The sequence below is a fragment of the Schistocerca serialis genome, chromosome 1, assembly GCF_023864345.2.
Source record: "Schistocerca serialis cubense isolate TAMUIC-IGC-003099 chromosome 1, iqSchSeri2.2, whole genome shotgun sequence".
Classification (NCBI taxonomy): domain Eukaryota; kingdom Metazoa; phylum Arthropoda; class Insecta; order Orthoptera; family Acrididae; genus Schistocerca; species Schistocerca serialis.
The window spans coordinates 543,498,434-543,515,516 of NC_064638.1; the positions used below are offsets into that span (position 1 = coordinate 543,498,434).

Below are 17,083 nucleotides of genomic sequence, written 5' to 3' on the forward strand. Positions count from 1 at the left end.
ACGGTACTTGTTCCGTAACTGAGCGTAGTGTTTTTCGTGCTGAAAGACACAAGATGCTGTTTCACGCCAGAGGAAGAAATCTGACACCATCAGTGTAGGTGATGACGCTGAATACCTCTGCTTAGTACTGCATCTTACCACCACCGGTTTGCAAATAGTTGGTTTAACGTATCTCTGGATATTGAAGAATTAGACTAGCAATCATTTCACAAACGTGATGTTATTTTGACGTCACAAGCAATACCGACAACCGCAGAAACTGCTGTCGACTTTCGTTAGCGTTCGAAGCGAGCCACTTTCGCGTGGGTAACAGTTCACTAATGTCGACAGCGGCAGAAATATGTCAACCAGAAGTGCCATTGGTTTTCAGGAAGTCTTGTGAGATGAGTATTACCCGCGAGATGTTTATGACAAGGTAGTCTATGAATATTATTGCTCATCGTTTCACTCGCAGCAATTCAAGCTGTGCTCTTGGGTTCTTGTCTAACCACACACTCGGAATTAAACATCCAGATACGTATATCATCTCCATTCTGTAATAACATCGAATACTGCAGAACATACCTGTATAAGATTCATAAGGAAGTCAACATGAAGAAAGTAGCTTATAGCGGGATGCATACCTATGTCCTTCGACTCTAGAAACCACGACATTATCCGTTACCCTTGTGCTTGGTTATGTGATTTCTGTCTCATGCCCTGTTTTCATAGTGTCTCTTGATGGATTGTATCGTTGATACGTTAATAACTAATATGTAATGATAAGGGTGACGTATTTGTAATACATTTCCAAAGCGGTGTTGCCTTGAAACGGCATTTATAATAATAAAAACAGCCAGATAATGCGAAATGAATATGGCCACTGCCGCATCTATACTGCGTGTAAGTCTCTTGAGACGAGTGTTACCTGAATAATCGTGAGGAGAGCGTCCATCATGAGGGAAATAAAACATCTGACAAGGTCTCAAGGCTATACTTAATAAACGTGTGTATTTTATTTCGTTCACTATATGTTTTCAAATAAGAATGTGGGAGTCACCACAATCAGAGAAAATAAATGCGCAGTGAATCAAAGTATTGTGCTTTTGAAGGAGTACAGTGACATTACTGCTGCTCTTAACGCTTCCATGGTCGTTAAGGATTTGTCATTCTCGATTTCATTCTGTTCTCGGAAAGTTGAATAAAGAGTTTCTTCATAGTTTTACGTCGTTGTGTGTTATTTGTATAGCATTTATAGCGAATATCGTCATAAAGTGGTGAACCCGCAAGCAAATAGAACTTAAGTTCGCGCAAATGGACGTGCAAGACCAGGAAGAATCGCGTGCCAAGGACGTGAGAAAGAAGAGATGACAACACAGTTGGCAGCCTTACGCGGCAATTTGCAGAGGCAGATCGATGACCTGCAATTAGCGATGTCAGAGGAAACAAGTCCAGACATCACTTCGCGATCACTAGATGTGCTATTATGGGAAGACCATAGATGAAGGGAAAGACACTGCGGTTGCTATCGGACAAATCAATAATATGGTTTGCGATGCTGGAACTTGAATTTGAGCAAAACGAGGCATAGGACAAGAGCGCAAAATTCAGAGCAGCGGTGAAAACAATAAATGCCAGGGCGGCCACTATCAGCGCAAAAGTAACATTCATCCTGAAACGTCCCCATTGGAAAATTATAAATTACTGTGCTGGTAAACCACTTACGTTATTTGATTTCGAAACAGCTGAGCAAAACTGAACGTGCCCAGACATTTCTCTCTTTACTTATTCTGATCATCAATAACCTGACACACAATATTTTTAGCGCAATGCAGTCTGACTTTCAATAATCCCTACAAAAGAATGGGCCTGGCTAACAATAACCTATACCTTTAATGAATCACTTACCTCACAAAAATCTTCGTTACTCGAACTACTGCAATACAGCGAGCGCCAATACTGCCAGCTAAATAAAAGATTCTAACTACTGAAGGTACTAACTACTGATGGGCATAGTTAGCAAATGAAAGATTTTTATATAGAACAAACAATGTATTTACCTTAGTAATGTTCAAAAGTTATCAGTTCATGATATCCAGTATTACAAATTTACTCTTTCTGATGGACACACGTCCAGGTCTTCCGCTCTCAAAATTCTGCCATCTCTCTCCCCACATTTTTCACTGCAGGCGGCTCACCTCCAACTGCACAACGTTACGCGCTGTTCACATCCAACTGCCCAACACTACAATAGCGAATATTCCAACAATGCCAACCAGCCACGACTGCACACAGCACAGCCAGTGATTTTCATACAGAACACTACGTGAGTTACCAATATAGAAACCTAAACAGCCTATTTACAATGCCACCGTAGAAGCAACAATACACACGCTTGAAGAAAGCCCTGCTCTACCGAATTTGCAAACCGCTGGATCAGCGTATCCAGCAAAGGTTAAATTACGTGCAGATGGGGTACAGAACCCCCTCCGAGTACAGGCAGCAAATGCTTGGCATCGGAGGAGACCAGAGTTACGAGGCGTAACATTGAGGCACATGTGTTCAGTGCAGCTGCTGCAATCAGTAAAAGCAGCGGTGGATACATGCGAAAAAGACAATGTTACATCACTGGAAACGTCAGCAGACAGTGTGTACGCAACATTAAACAATTCACGGGTAGTGAGCGTCACACTGCTCGTTGACGACTGCGACAAACAAGAGGCAGCAGCTATACAGGGAAGCCAGCAATCAAATCTAAATCAACAGCTGCATGAACTGCCAAAGAAGATCTACTCGCTACAAGAATAGGTGTTTAGCTGCCTAGAGCGACGGAAGAGCTCAACCAGGCGAGACACTAGGCAGGGAAATTAGATTAACCAGAATAGTTTTCAGCAGCAGGCCTGTTGATACCAACGAAGATATGGTGACAGAACCAAGAGGTGCACGGCGCCACGCAGCTACCACGAACGCCGGCGGCCACGTGGTGAGCAAGGAAAGGAGAAGGAGTAACTTCTCACGTATCTATCCCGTACCATAGACACAACATCAGACATGTGTGTTCAGGCCGTTACTTTCTTGCAGATTCCGGATAGGACGTTAGCATACTGCTGGCAGGAAACTGTACAGCGATAGGAAATTCACCACAAGCAAGTTTTCGGCAGCCAATAAATTGCTAATAGCGACACGCGGTAAATGTACATTACAAGTCAGCTTGGGTTTCCGGCATAGCTGTGGGTGGACCTTTCTTATAGCAGAATTATCACTCTCCATAGTACGTGGTAATTTCCTTTACCACATCAGAATGGAAATCAACATTAAGCGCGGCACAGGTTCGCAAAAACAACGAAGTGGTCAGCGGCATATTGAGACGAAACGCTAGGCGGGCAGTGACCCATGCTAGTATATTACTATCATCTAGTGAGAACAGTACCAAAGTATCAACTATACAGCACATGGCACACAACATGGTCGAAAACATTTTAACGACTCCAGGTCAACCAGTATCACAATGCTCAAGGAGGGTAGTCTCAGACAGTCTTGTAGCAGTGAACGCAGAATTCGAAGACTTATACGCAGAGCTGAGAGCCCATGGGCCTCGCCGTTGCATTTGGAGAACAAAAAGACGGTACTTGGAGGCTTTGTGGTGATTACAGGACACTTAATGCCTGCACAGTCCCGGAAAGGTACCCAGCATCCAGTACGTGCTAATATCCCTTACCACGCCAGAATGGAAATCAATATCAAGCGCCGTACAGGTTCGCAAAACCAACGTACTGACAGGGACGACAACGTTCAGTGTGATCGAATGCAAGCAGGCTTACGACCATAGTCTGGGCGCAAACGATGACATTCAGAAGACAGCGGTGCTTACACCCTAAAGCTTGTTGTAATATCATAAGAATGCCTTTGGCTTAAAAAATACAGCTCAGACGTGGCAAATCTTCACTGACGAGGTAGTGCGTCGATTAAAGTGTTGTTTCGTGTACTCTGATGACATTTGAGTATTTTCACAGTCAGCACGTCAGCGTGGGGAGCACCTCAAGGGTGTATTCGAGCGCATGAAGAAATATGTAGTGAACGAAGCGAAATCTACACTCCGGCAAAAACAAGTAGTTTTCTTGGGCTGCGATGTGTGAGCGGTTGGGATACGCCCTCCAGAGGACAAAATAGTTTTTACAGAGAAGATACAGTCTCCCACAGATTATCACCAACTTAGAAAGTTTCTTGGAGCAGTCGGTTTCTACAGACAGCATTTACCAGGTACGGCCCAGATGAAGACACCTTTGACAGCAGCTCTAGCTGGCAGAAACACGATAGGCCGACGTCCCTTGAAACGATCCCCTGAGAACCAAAAACCCATTGACACGTAAAATCCAGCCTGAGGAGCGCAATCCTGTTGCCACATCCTGTTCCATGACCAAGTTTAGCCATAGTTGTTGATGGAAGTCAACAGGCGATTGGAACAGCCCTCCAACAAAATGTGGATACACTCTGGCTGCCCTTAGGGTTCTTTTCGAGCAAACGTACAGCAGCTCAAATCAACTGGATATCTGAAGCGGTGCGATACTTTCGCCCATACGCAGAAGCTAGAGCATTTACGGTCTACAGCGACATCTACTTGATTACTTTGCAATTCGCAATTAAGTGTCTGGCTGAGCGTTCATCAAACCACCTTTAAGCTCTTTCTCTACAGCTCCACTCTGGAATATCACACGAGTTCTGATTTCTCTTACTTTATCATGATGATAATTTCTCTCTCTATGTAGGTGAACGCTAACAAAATATTTTCACACTCTGAGGAGAAAGGCCGGCCGAAGTGGCCGTGCGGTTAAAGGCGCTGCAGTCTGGAACCGCAAGACCGCTACGGTCGCAGGTTCAAATCCTGCCTCGGGCATGGATGTTTGTGATGTCCTTAGGTTAGTTAGGTTTAACTAGTTCTAAGTTCTAGGGGACTAATGACCTCAGCAGTTGAGTCCCATAGTGCTCAGAGCCATTTGAACCATTTTGAGGAGAAAGTTGGCTAGTGAAATTTCATTAGAAGCTTTTGCCGCAGCAAAAAACCCTTTGTTTTGATGACTGACACTCCAATGCACGTATCATATCCGTGGCACTCTTTCCCTAACTTCGCGATAACCCAATGCAAGCTGCCTTTCTTTGAACTTTTTCGATGTCCTTCGTCGGTGCTATCTGCTGCGAATCCTACACCACACAGCAATATTCAAGAAGAGGGCACAGTGGACAAGCATAGTGTCGGAAGTCTATTTAGTAAACCTGTTATATCTTCTAAGTGTTTTACCAATAAATCTCAGTCTTTGGTTTGCTTTCCCCACAACATTATCTATGTGATTGTTCCAATTTAAGTCATCCATAACAGTAACCCCTAAATATTTAGTTGAGTCTACAGCCTTTTGTATTTGTTTGACTTACCGTGTAACTGCAATTTAGCGGATTCTTTTTAGTTTTTATGTGGGTGACTTCACACTTTTCGTGGTTTAATGTCGATTGCCACTTTTTGCACCATACAGATAACTTGTCTAAATCATTTTGTAATTCGTTTTGATCACCTGATGCCATTACATCAAGTCTAAGAAGATTGCTTGGATTGTCTCCCATAACACTTCCTTGGCAAACGCCATATATTACTTCTGTTTTACTTCATGACTTTCCATAAGTTATTATGAACTGTGACCTTTCTGACAGGAAAACTCGAATCCAGTCATACAATTGAGATGACATTCCATACGCACGCAATTTAATTAGAAGCCGCTATGAGGAACAATACCAAAAGCCTTTTGGAAATCTAAAAATATCGAATCAATTTGACATCCCTTGTCAATACCACTCATTATTTTATGAGAACAAAAACCACATTATCTCAATCCGTGTTAGCTATTTGTCAATAAATCTAAGTGATTCGTAATGTTAGAGTACAGTATATGTTCCAAAAACCTAATGGAAATCGACTTTAGTGATATAGGTCTGTAATTCAGTGGATTAGTCACATGTCCTTTCTTGGGTATTAGTGTGACTTGTGCAACTTTCCAGTCTCTGGGTACGGATCTTTCTATGAGCGAGCGGTTGGATATGATTGCTCAGTATGGACCTATTGTATCAGCATATTCTGAAAGGAACCTAACTGATATACAGTCTGGGCCAGAAGCCTTGCCTTCTTTAAGTCTTTTAAGCTGCTCGTTTTACCAAGGATATCTGCTTCAAAGTTAATCATGCTGGCAGTTGTTCTTGATCCGAATTACGGAATATTTACTTCGTCTACTTTTGTGAAGGAGTTTCGGAAAGCCGTGTTTAGTAACTCTGCTTTAGGGGCACTGTCATCAATAGCATAACCATTGTTATCACGTAGTGTAGGTTTTGATTGCGTCTTGCCAGTGGTGTATTTTACATATGACCATAACCTCTTTGGGTTTTCTGCCAAATTTCGAGACAGAGTTTCGTTGTGGAAATTACAAAAAGCATCTACCACTGAAGTTCGTACTAGGTTTCGAGCCTCTGTGAAACTTCGTCAAGCCTGCGTTTTTTTAAAATTTGGCCTGTTTTTTACGTTGCTTCTGTAAAAGTCTTCTGACGTGTTTTGTGTATCCTGAGAGATCAGTATCATCTTTCCCTTACTAATTTATTTTTTATGTATCTCTCAACTGCCGTCGATACTATTTCTTTGAATTGAAACCGGTGTATGCTTACATAGTCAGACTGGAAGAAATGGAGACAGTTTCTCGGAAGGTGTCAAACGAATTTTTATCTGCTTTTTTAAACAGATATATTTTCGGTGGGTTTGGATGGTACGGTATTCAGTCTAGCTATAGCAACCTTGTGGTCTCTAATCCGTGTATCTGTCATGATGCTCCTTGTTTGATCAGGATTGTTTGTTGCTAGAAGGCCAAGTATGTTTTCGCAGCCATTTACATTTCGAGTGGGCTTCTGAACTAGTTGTTCAAAATAATTTTCTGAGAAAGCACTCAGTGCGATTTCGAACGACGTTTTAAACCCACCACTGACTTTAAAAATGTCAACATATCGAGGGTATATTGAAGTCACCACCACCCGTATTATCTCACATGAACTATCTACTTCAATTTCACTGCAAGGTAAACTGCTTCTGACAGCGATAAACACCCCACCACCAACTATATTTAATCTGTCCTTTCTGAACACTTTTAGGTCCTGTGCCGCCAATATTATAGATGGTGAGCTCCCCTTCATATTGCAAGCAACACTAGCAGTCTCTACTACTTCAGCTAGCCACCTGAAACCAGAGAAAATCTCTTCCGACCCAGAGACACAAATCGTTAATATCAGTATGAGCCACTACATTGAACAAAAGCCTATCATCTTCGCATTTATCAATAGCCAGGACAACTGCTCTCCATGTCAATTTAGGCAGTTGGAATCTATCGTCCAATTTACGACAGACCTGCATCACACTAGTATAGTGCAGAGAACATTGTTACCATTTCTTGTCGAGACTGGAAACCATATCGCAAATCTTTGATTACCACCAGCTGGCAAGGGCCCAAACGAAAGACCAACAATTAAGAAAGCACAGGCATAACAACTCTACAGATCCCCAGTTTAAGCAAGTAGGACCAGCAGAAACACGGATTGAAGTTTGGTGCGATGTGTCACAAGGCAAGCCACGTCCATTTATCCCCACGGCACTGCGAAAATCATTTTGTAAAAGTATTCATGGACTGGCCCACCTGAGTTCGAACACCACAGTGAAGCTGTTGTGGGACAGGTTTGTTTGGGAGAGCGTAATGATAGACTGCAGTACATGGCCGAGGACGTATGTAGTGTGCCACACAAGCAAAGTCGGGCGTCATGTCCACAAACGACTAGGAGATCTCCCGCCAACAGCAGAAAGGCTTGCGCACATTCACTTGGACATCGTGGGACAACTGCTACCATCCGAAGGTTTTCGTTATCTCCTGACAGTAGTACACCGATATACAAGATGGGCCGAAGCAGTGCCTCTAACGACAGAGTCAGTAGCACCTGTGATTTTGCTTACATGGATAGCGACATTCGGCTGCCCTTTCCACGTGACCACAGTCCAGGCATGTCAGTTCGAGTCGACGTTATTCTCGGAGTTGTCCAGACTATTCGGATTCCAACACCATCATACAACCGTCTATCACCCGACCAGTAACGGATTGGTAGAGCGGTGGCACCGGACATTAAAGACAGCGTTGATGATCCATACAGCCTTGCCAGTGATACTGCAGTGATCACGAACTACTTACAAAACAAATTTAATAGCGTCTGTTGTGGAAATGATCTATGGAGAGACCTTGCGGCTACCAGCAGAGTTTTTCGCGGCGCAATGACAGTCGACGACCGTGGAATTACCAGCAATTACAAGAAAAGGACCAGAAATCGTAATTCCGGCCTTCACAGGAATCACGACACGGAAACGGAAAACCGTTTTTGCATAAGGAGCTTCAAGCATGTTCGACATCATGCTGAGGACGGACGCTGTTCGACCACCCCACTGCAAAGCGCTTTATTCAGAGCCGTTCAGAGTACTGGCGAGGCGCGGATATTCGTTGCAGATGATGTAAACGGAGAGGCACAAACCGTCTCATTTCTGTGAATGAAGCCCGCCCACATACTAGCGATTGATGAAGAAATGACGGATAGAAGATAGGAAGAGATATCGCTGTCCCCACAAGGAGGACAGGAAAGTGGACCAAGACATGGATATGCCACACCGCCTTCAAGAAGACGCAGATGACACAGGTGCCAGAAGGGCACTATCGAACGGATCGAAGGATCGTACACACATACGTCCCAGAAGCTCCGCTCCTCCGCGAGGGGACTACATGGGAGACGCCACAGTCAGATAACATAAATGTACAGTGAATTAAACTGTTGTGATTTACTTTAAAAAAAACACTTCCGTGGTTGTCAAGGATTTATTATTCTCGAGTTGATCCTGTTTTCGCAAAACTGATTACAGAGTTTCTTCTTAGCTTTACGTCGGTGCATTTATATCCAATATCGCCAAAAGTGCTGATTGCGTACTGTCTTGTTACGTCAGACCACACATTCGCGCTCCACTATAGTTGTTTAAACACATGAGGATATTCAAATCTATTTTTCGTTTACTAGTAGTGCCTGATTTTCAAATTTGTACTCCCGTAATTTGTGAAGGTGGCCTCGTCAGTAAAGAATGCGGAAGCCAAAAAATTTATTGTCTTGCTGGAAAATCGATGGAATGCATTCAAAACAATGTTGAAAATCATTGCCATGTAGCTCTTGATGTATAGACATACTCGCTCCACTATAGTTGTTTGAACACATGAGGATACTCAAATCTATTTTTCGTTTACTAGTAGTGCCTGATTTTCAAATTTGTACTCCCGTAATTTGTGAAGGTGGCCTCGTCAGTAAAGAATGCGGAAGCCAAAAAATTTATTGTCTTGCTGGAAAATCGATGGAATGCATTCAAAACAATGTTGAAAATCATTGCCATGTAGCTCTTGATGTATAGACATACTCGCTCCACTATAGTTGTTTGAACACATGAGGATACTCAAATCTATTTTTCGTTTACTAGTAGTGCCTGATTTTCAAATTTGTACTCCCGTAATTTGTGAAGGTGGCCTCGTCAGTAAAGAATACGGAAGCCAAAAAATTTATTGCCTTGCTGGAAAATCGATGGAATACATTCAAAACAATGTTGAAAATCATTGACATGTAGCTCTTGATGTATAGACATATGGAAAGTAGATATATATATATATAGCTATGAAGAACACGCTAAACGCTTCTTTGGCCCACACCAGCCACTCTTTTCATTTGACGAGACCAACGTGTGGATTTATTGCAGCAGTTCAAAATCGCTAATTCTGCAACTTTGTTGGTAACGGCCTTCTTTCGTATACGTTTTCTTCGGCCAAGTCTTTTCATGGTTTCATCGAAGGTGGGGCCACTTGGATGGCATCTACCTAGGGGTCGTTCCGCATGCAGTTCCGCTGTTCTTGAAGCATTTTGGTGGCGTTCGCGCGTAAATTAAGAGCGTGTACACTAGTTCTTCATTATTAAATAGTATCATATACCTGAAAATATTTTATGCATTACTAACAATTTGACTATGTGGATGAATACAAGCAAAAACTGTAAATAATTGTAGCATTCGTCGCGGCAAATTTGATGTGCGTATACAATGATTTCACTGTACATTAATTAACGCCTCCGAAGGACAACAAACAACTGAAGTCTTATCTCTTATCTCAGCTACACAGGTTCCCATCGAGAGCAGTAAATATCAGATACCTATGCGTCGGCGGCACAGGAATCCTTGCAGAAGGGCGTATACTTTTTGGTACGGCACTATTTAATGTCCACATTAACAGGACAAAAATCCCTATATTCTGTGTAGTCTTACTCCGTGATTTATTATTAGATACACAAAAGAGTAATGTCAATGAATTTGTCTCCTCCAGATATTCTGTTTTGCTAACATTAAAGTGTAGTTCCATTTAAAAAAGCTAAATTGATGCGTATATCACACTTATTAATGAAGCTGCGAAAAGCATTTTTCTTTTTTTCATGAGCCCCTGGTCATTGTTCGTCTAGGGTGAAAACAAACGGGTCAAAAACAATTTGAGGATAATAAGTAAAGCGCCTCAAGCTGTATATTGGCGTGACATGGCGAAATTCTGTTGCTATTCATTAATCAAACTTGGAGTTTAAATCAGAAATTGAAAATATGTTCAATATTATTAATTCTGTTGTTTATTATACACTGAAGACCACTGGTATTGAATCTGTTGCAGGACAAGCGCAGACGCTGCGCATATCGGAGATCACGTGGCTAGGCAGTGTCTCGAATGCCTCACACATCACACTCGAAGTAAACGGCACTGCACTGACCTACGAACTGGCCTTCAACAAGGTGAGGAAGTAGTGCAAGGTTTGCAGCATTGAGTTGGCTACGTATCTATTTTTAGTCATACTGTGGTAGATTATTTAGTTGCATGTATTAAGAATAAATAAATGGCACTATATACAGTAAGTTCTACAGGATTAATTTATTCAGGTTAAACGGTTTCCAGCTTACAATGCCACCACAAGACTTTAACGACCGTCATTGTCAAAGAAGTTAAACACAAACGTACATCTTTCCACTTCACGATGCACTGTCTCATATATGTTCCCATCCCCAAAGAAAATTTCAAAGCAAAGTTAGACACAATAAAATTTATTGTCTCAACCAATGACTACAGTCCTGTCCTGATTGACCACATCTTGCATAGGAAACAAAATTTGAAAATTATGTCCCTCTTACATCCTCCCTCTGCTACCCCTTCCAGTGTCTGTAGGAAGTGGTGTACAACACTATACCTAGAAAAGATACCACGGAATGTACCATAAACACTGAAAGCTTGTAACTACAGGATTACCTGCTACATGAAGAACACCACAGTCCAGTTGATTTTTAGTAGCAACGATAAGACCCAAGTACTAGCCAAAAGCGGAATATACAAAATTACTTGTCCTGATTATGGTAAGTTTTATATTGGTAAGTCAGGCAGAGTCACAGCAACTGGGATAGCTGAATAGGAGTTTGCAGAACTATGGCGCCATATTTGCTGACCGTGTTCTGAGTGCGGGCCACAACTACCAGCCACAGTTCCATGGCCTTCACTTAGCAAACGAAGACCAAATAATCATCCTGTTGGAAGCCCTGGAAATCAACAAACATGTAGCCCACAGTCCGGATTTAATCTTAAATGGCCAAAAACAGCTTAATACTTCTCCGCTTCTAAACTTCCCATAATACTTTGTTTTCCATTACTTCCCACACTGTCTCTTCCTTCCTATCCCTCCATTTTCCTGTATTTATTCATTTCTTATTTTATTATGATTACCTACAGTTCCATATATTCAGTTCTTTCAACTGTCAATTCTTCCTTTTACATTTTACTTCGCTTCTGTAACATTTTCTATGTGTAATACCTCTTGAAGTAGTCATGTCAAGTACTAATTTTATTTTCTTGGGTTTGTTTATTTAATGAAAACAGTTACACAGTGTGATTTTTTTCCCACCGTGTGCAAACTCTAGGGACTGATCGATGAGAGGATACTGAACATAGCGGGTCTAATGAACTTATATCCGAAAATATATGGTTTCCCTGCTAGAGACCATTTATTCAGTCATACATTGTTACAGAGACTGCGGTCTAATACCCGCTGTATCATGCAGCCATAGTTACAGTTTATGTTGAAAATGGTTTCCATATGCCTCAACGCATGCGTGTCCAGTGTCTCCACATCTGGAATGGTCTCTGCATACACGATACTTTTGAGGTAGTCCCATAACCAGAAATCGCACGTGTTGAGTCCTGGTGAACGAACAGGCCATGCAACGAACCCCCTTGTCGGATCTATAGATCAGAGAAGACACGACTGAGATGCACCCGGACGTTAGCGGCGAAATGGGCTAGAGCACCGTCATGTAGCAGCCACATAACCCTTCTAATCATCAATGACATTTCTTCCAGCAGATGAGGCAAAGTCACCCGCAAGAAATGCCGATAGTTCCGGCCTGTTAGGTGACGTGAAAGGAAGACTGGTCCCAAAATACGGTCGCCAATTATCCCAGTCCACACATTCCGGCTGCACCGATGCCGATGATTCGCTGTCACCATACCATGGGGGTTCAGCATACTATCCCACGGATGACTGTTATGAAACTTGAAGATAGCACTCCGCGTAAAGGTGGCCTCATCTGCGAATAGGATGGGTGACGCAGATCCCATAATTGTGGTTGCGTGGTGAAGAAACCAGTGACAAAAATGCTCCCGATGTGGAACCTCTGTCGCTAGTAAGCCCTGCACATGCTGTAAGTGATAAGGGTAGTAACAATTGCCATGCAGAATATTTCATACGGTTGTCTGTCTTACCCTGTACTGCCGGGCCAACTGCCTGATATTGATCCACGTTCGTCTTCCACAGTGTTTATCACATTTTCCTCCAAGTCTGGTATCTGAAAATTTCGGGTGCGTCCTTCATGAATTCCTGCTTGCTGAAACGACCCTCTCTCAGGCAAACGGTGAAGCATTGTTGCAAACATTGAATGCTGTGGTTGCTGTCGACGGGGATAGGTCTCGTGATGAAACCTTGCTGCCAGCCGCCCGTTGCCGTTTGTCTTTCCGAAAGGAACACCATGTCGGCAAGCTCTCGATTCGAATACGGAACCATTGTGTGCAACGGTGTATCACATCCACTACAAGGTAGGTCAGCAAGAGAAGTGAATCGGATACATTACCAATTACTATGGCAGGAGAGGAAGCTAGGGCCTACCGTATAAGTAACAGTACCACAAAGTGTGGCTGCATGGTACAGCGCGAATTACACTGCAGTCTCTGCAGTAAAGTATGATTGAATAAATGGAAACCATGCATTTCCGGACATATGTTCATTAGACCTTTTTTGTTCCGTATCCTCTCATCGATTAATCCCTAGGGTTTGTATACGGTGGAAAAAATCACCCTGTATAGGCAATGTTTTTCGAATTTAGTATTATTTTTTGCTTTGTTTTCTCCCTTTATACTTATTTATTGTCAACTTTAGACTTTTGACATTGCATGTCCTCTGGACTGTCAAAGGTGACGTTTAGGCCTACTGTATATTTGTGCCTCAGTCTATATGAGTAACATCTTTCCAGTGTTGTTTAGTTGTTTACAGACATTGTAAGTTCTCTGAAACGATAGTCAGTTAAACTCTGATGATGGCCTTGTAAGCCGAAACCCGGTTAACCTGAGAAATTAATCCTGTAGGACGTAAGCAGTTTAGTGCTTTTCCTTTATTATTATGTTGTTCAACCAAGAGGCGACCGAAGAATCAGCATGTATCAAGAGTAATCACAGCTGTTTGTTTCCGTTTGGAATGTATTACTTACGTTTCTCCAAAAGTGTCGCCTGTAGAGGTCAGTAGTATAACATCTAGAGTAAATAGCCTAGCTTCGCAAACATCATAGCTACTCTCTTCCACAGGAAAGGATCAAAAATACTCTGTTTTTATTAATGGGTTCTGGAAACACCTAGACTAGAGGATGAGACTAGTGGGAGACGAATTGTACTCCGTCACAGTTGAAGGTACGGCCAAGAATGGCTAAAAACAAAGTGGGCGGGGCGGTCCACAGTCCTCGCAGCTGATTCACTATCGGGATTATATCATAGTCAGCAATTGATGGATTCTAGTTTCCGTGTTTCCGGCCGTGTCACTGTTGCCACGTCTTTAGATGCTGTGGTTGCTTGGTGGGATGAAGATAAGATGAACCACCTGTCGCTATTTCCCTACCTGCTGATAAAACAGTTTCACCTGCCAATCTTCTTTTTCCCGGGATCATGGCCGGCCGCTGTGTCCGACCGGTTCTAGGCGCTTCAGTCTGGAACCGCGCTGCTGCTACGGTCGCAGGTTCGAATCCTGCCTCGGGCATGGAAGTTTGTGATGTCCTTAGGTTGGTTAGGCTTAAGTAGTTCTAAGTCTAGGGGACTGATGACCCCAGTTGTTAAGTCCCATAGTGCTTAGAGCCATCTGAACCATTTTGAACCTGGACCATGGAGACGTCAGTCCTCATCACCTACTGCAGGGAATTCCATTGCCTACGTATTCACTTAAATAATGAATGAAACCCGGGGAAACTACAGCCAGTAGCAAGAAGCGAATTGGAATCAAAGCAAATGTATTCTTTGTTAAAACACATAAATTAAAGGTAGTCTCTCAAGGAACGGAAATTATCAACCCACAGTTCTTGGCTATATGGAGAGTCGCTCGTTTGCTGCAAGACACGATACATTTACACGAAAAATATGAAGGGTCGATTGAGAAACGATTGATTACTCGTCAAATCCTTAGAGATAGTCTTAATCAGAAGAACAGAAATGAATCTTGGGGTCGAGAATTACGAAATAAAGCAGCTAGACACGAGGCGTCATGTAATACGAGCACACATGCAGGGGTAGTACGACAAAGTCTGCTGCTCTAATATCAGGGGAACCGTAATGCTGGATGCTCACGGTGCAGCTGGCATACCACGGGGTGGCGGTTGAGACATTTAGAATACCCCGAACATGCTACAGACGCTATACGTGGTGACATGCAGAAAAGGGAAGCTCCCAGTTAAGATCAAGAAAATTTAAAAGAATCAAGATCGCATGACTATGTAGGGGTGACCCTTTTAAGCATGGGAGTATGCATGTCAGACCTCACATGGACATATTAATGTAGGGATCCGTCAAGTTATGAAACGAAACTAATGATCATGACAATCTGGTTTATTTCAAAGAGATATCTAAATGATTGCCTCATTGAATCAATATTACGAGCGCATAACATGTGGATAAGGGACTGCAGATACGAACTATAGTCTTGGCACTGGTGAGTGGATGCACAAAATAACGATATAAAACTGAGCCACGAATATGGCCAATGTTTGCAGGAAAAGGTTAATGTTTTAAAGAAACAATGGCAGAAAAACGTGATTGAACACCAATACTCTCGTCTAAATTAGTTAGATTGCTGTGAAAATTAAATGAGTAAAATCAAACACTCACGTAAGTTGACTTCGTGTATGCCTCGCTTTGGGGTCTGCAATGTCAGCTTGCGGTCACTACTCTTAAGCTGTGTGGTGCTAGAAGACTGCTGCAGTAGGGCTGAAAGTCTTAAGTTCCGCTTGGTCTATATATTCTGCTCGAAGTCGGAGACATCTCATCCTACAGCTCTAAAGCTCTGTGGCGCCCCCGAAGCAAGTGTGTTCTCGACGGCGAAACTAAAGCAAGAGTGTTCTAACTTTACTCTCTGAAACTTGGTTGGTTCTACCAGCGTCGGGACCTTGCTGCCCAACTGCAGCAGCCATTGTGAGTTCTGACCAATGATAATTTCATAAAAAAGTTTGTCTATTTCCCACTCTTGCGGATTTGGCCATGGTTAGCGAAAAACGCCTATTTCTCCAGTAGAGCAGAGAAGACGGTAGAAAATCTTTCCCACTACATGCGAAATTTTAAGTCCTGACCAATCAAAAGGCGTACACATAAGCCTGCATTGGAACCCACCCCTACTACCAGTATAATTACTGTGAGCTAACCAGAGAATCTCTTACTAAAATCTGAGCAAATATTCTAGCAGGCTACATCAGGGCTTAACAGTTGCTCTCATGGTACATGGGTTCGTGCTTTATCCTGCCTTTCAGATTCTTACCTTAACCGAACACAAGTCCTTGCACTTCTCACACAGTGCGGAATTGTGACGTGCTGCCTGACCTCCTCTCGGGCTGGGACGGCAGACTGTCCTCCACTGCTCTCTATCTGCACAGACAATTGTTTTCAGAATGTGCGGGGTAGCCGCGTGGACTGGGGCGCCTTGTTACGGTCCGCGCCGCTTCCCCGTCGGAGGTTTGAGTCCTCCCCGGGCATGGGTGTGTGTGTCGTCCTTAGCGTAAGTTAGTTTAAGTTAGATTAAGTAGTGTGTAAGCTTAGGGACTAACGACCTCAGCAGTTTGATCCAATAAGACCTTACCACAAATTAAAAAAAAAAAGGCTTTCAGCAGAAAACAACTTTACAGCCATCTGTTTCCCTAAGTGAACTTCCCTTCTGTGAGGCAGATAAGAACCAAAAGACTGCCAAAATGACAGGATTTCCCCATCGTATCAAGAAGAAATGAGATAGAGATATAATCAGAAATGCAGTCATTGACAGTGCTGAATATGCTTGAAGTTTTCATACAGTGGTAATAATTTGACTTGACTGACTAATGTTATCAAATAGGTTATGGGAAAATATGGAAATAAAACTGACTGGCTCTACATACCGTCCTTCCAAGATGATGGAAGCCTATATATGTATCATGCATCGCTAATCATAAAATAGAGCTGATTAAGCACTGCAATGAAATGTGGCTGTGAGAGCATCTCAACAAAGTTTTGTAAATTCAACTGCAACACTGCTATAAAACACCTGTGACAAGAAAAGGTCCCCGCAGCTAAATTGAGTGATGGTGGCAAAGTTAACAGTTCCTACTTATTTCGGCCGACAGGGCAGCTCGTCTCTTGGTGCTCATATTGGTAACCGTGTGGTGGTG

General features: G+C 42.8%; 1 protein-coding gene across 1 annotated transcript in view; it reads left to right on the plus strand.

Annotated features, from left to right (window-relative positions):
• LOC126412316 (inter-alpha-trypsin inhibitor heavy chain H4-like) overlaps positions 1–17,083 on the plus strand; it is a 190,428-nt gene that overhangs the window by 163,227 nt on the left and 10,118 nt on the right. The window contains exon 17 of the mRNA XM_050081878.1: positions 10,776–10,894. Within this exon, the coding sequence (XP_049937835.1) occupies positions 10,776–10,894 (119 nt within the window). The remainder of the gene's footprint in view (positions 1–10,775; positions 10,895–17,083) is intronic.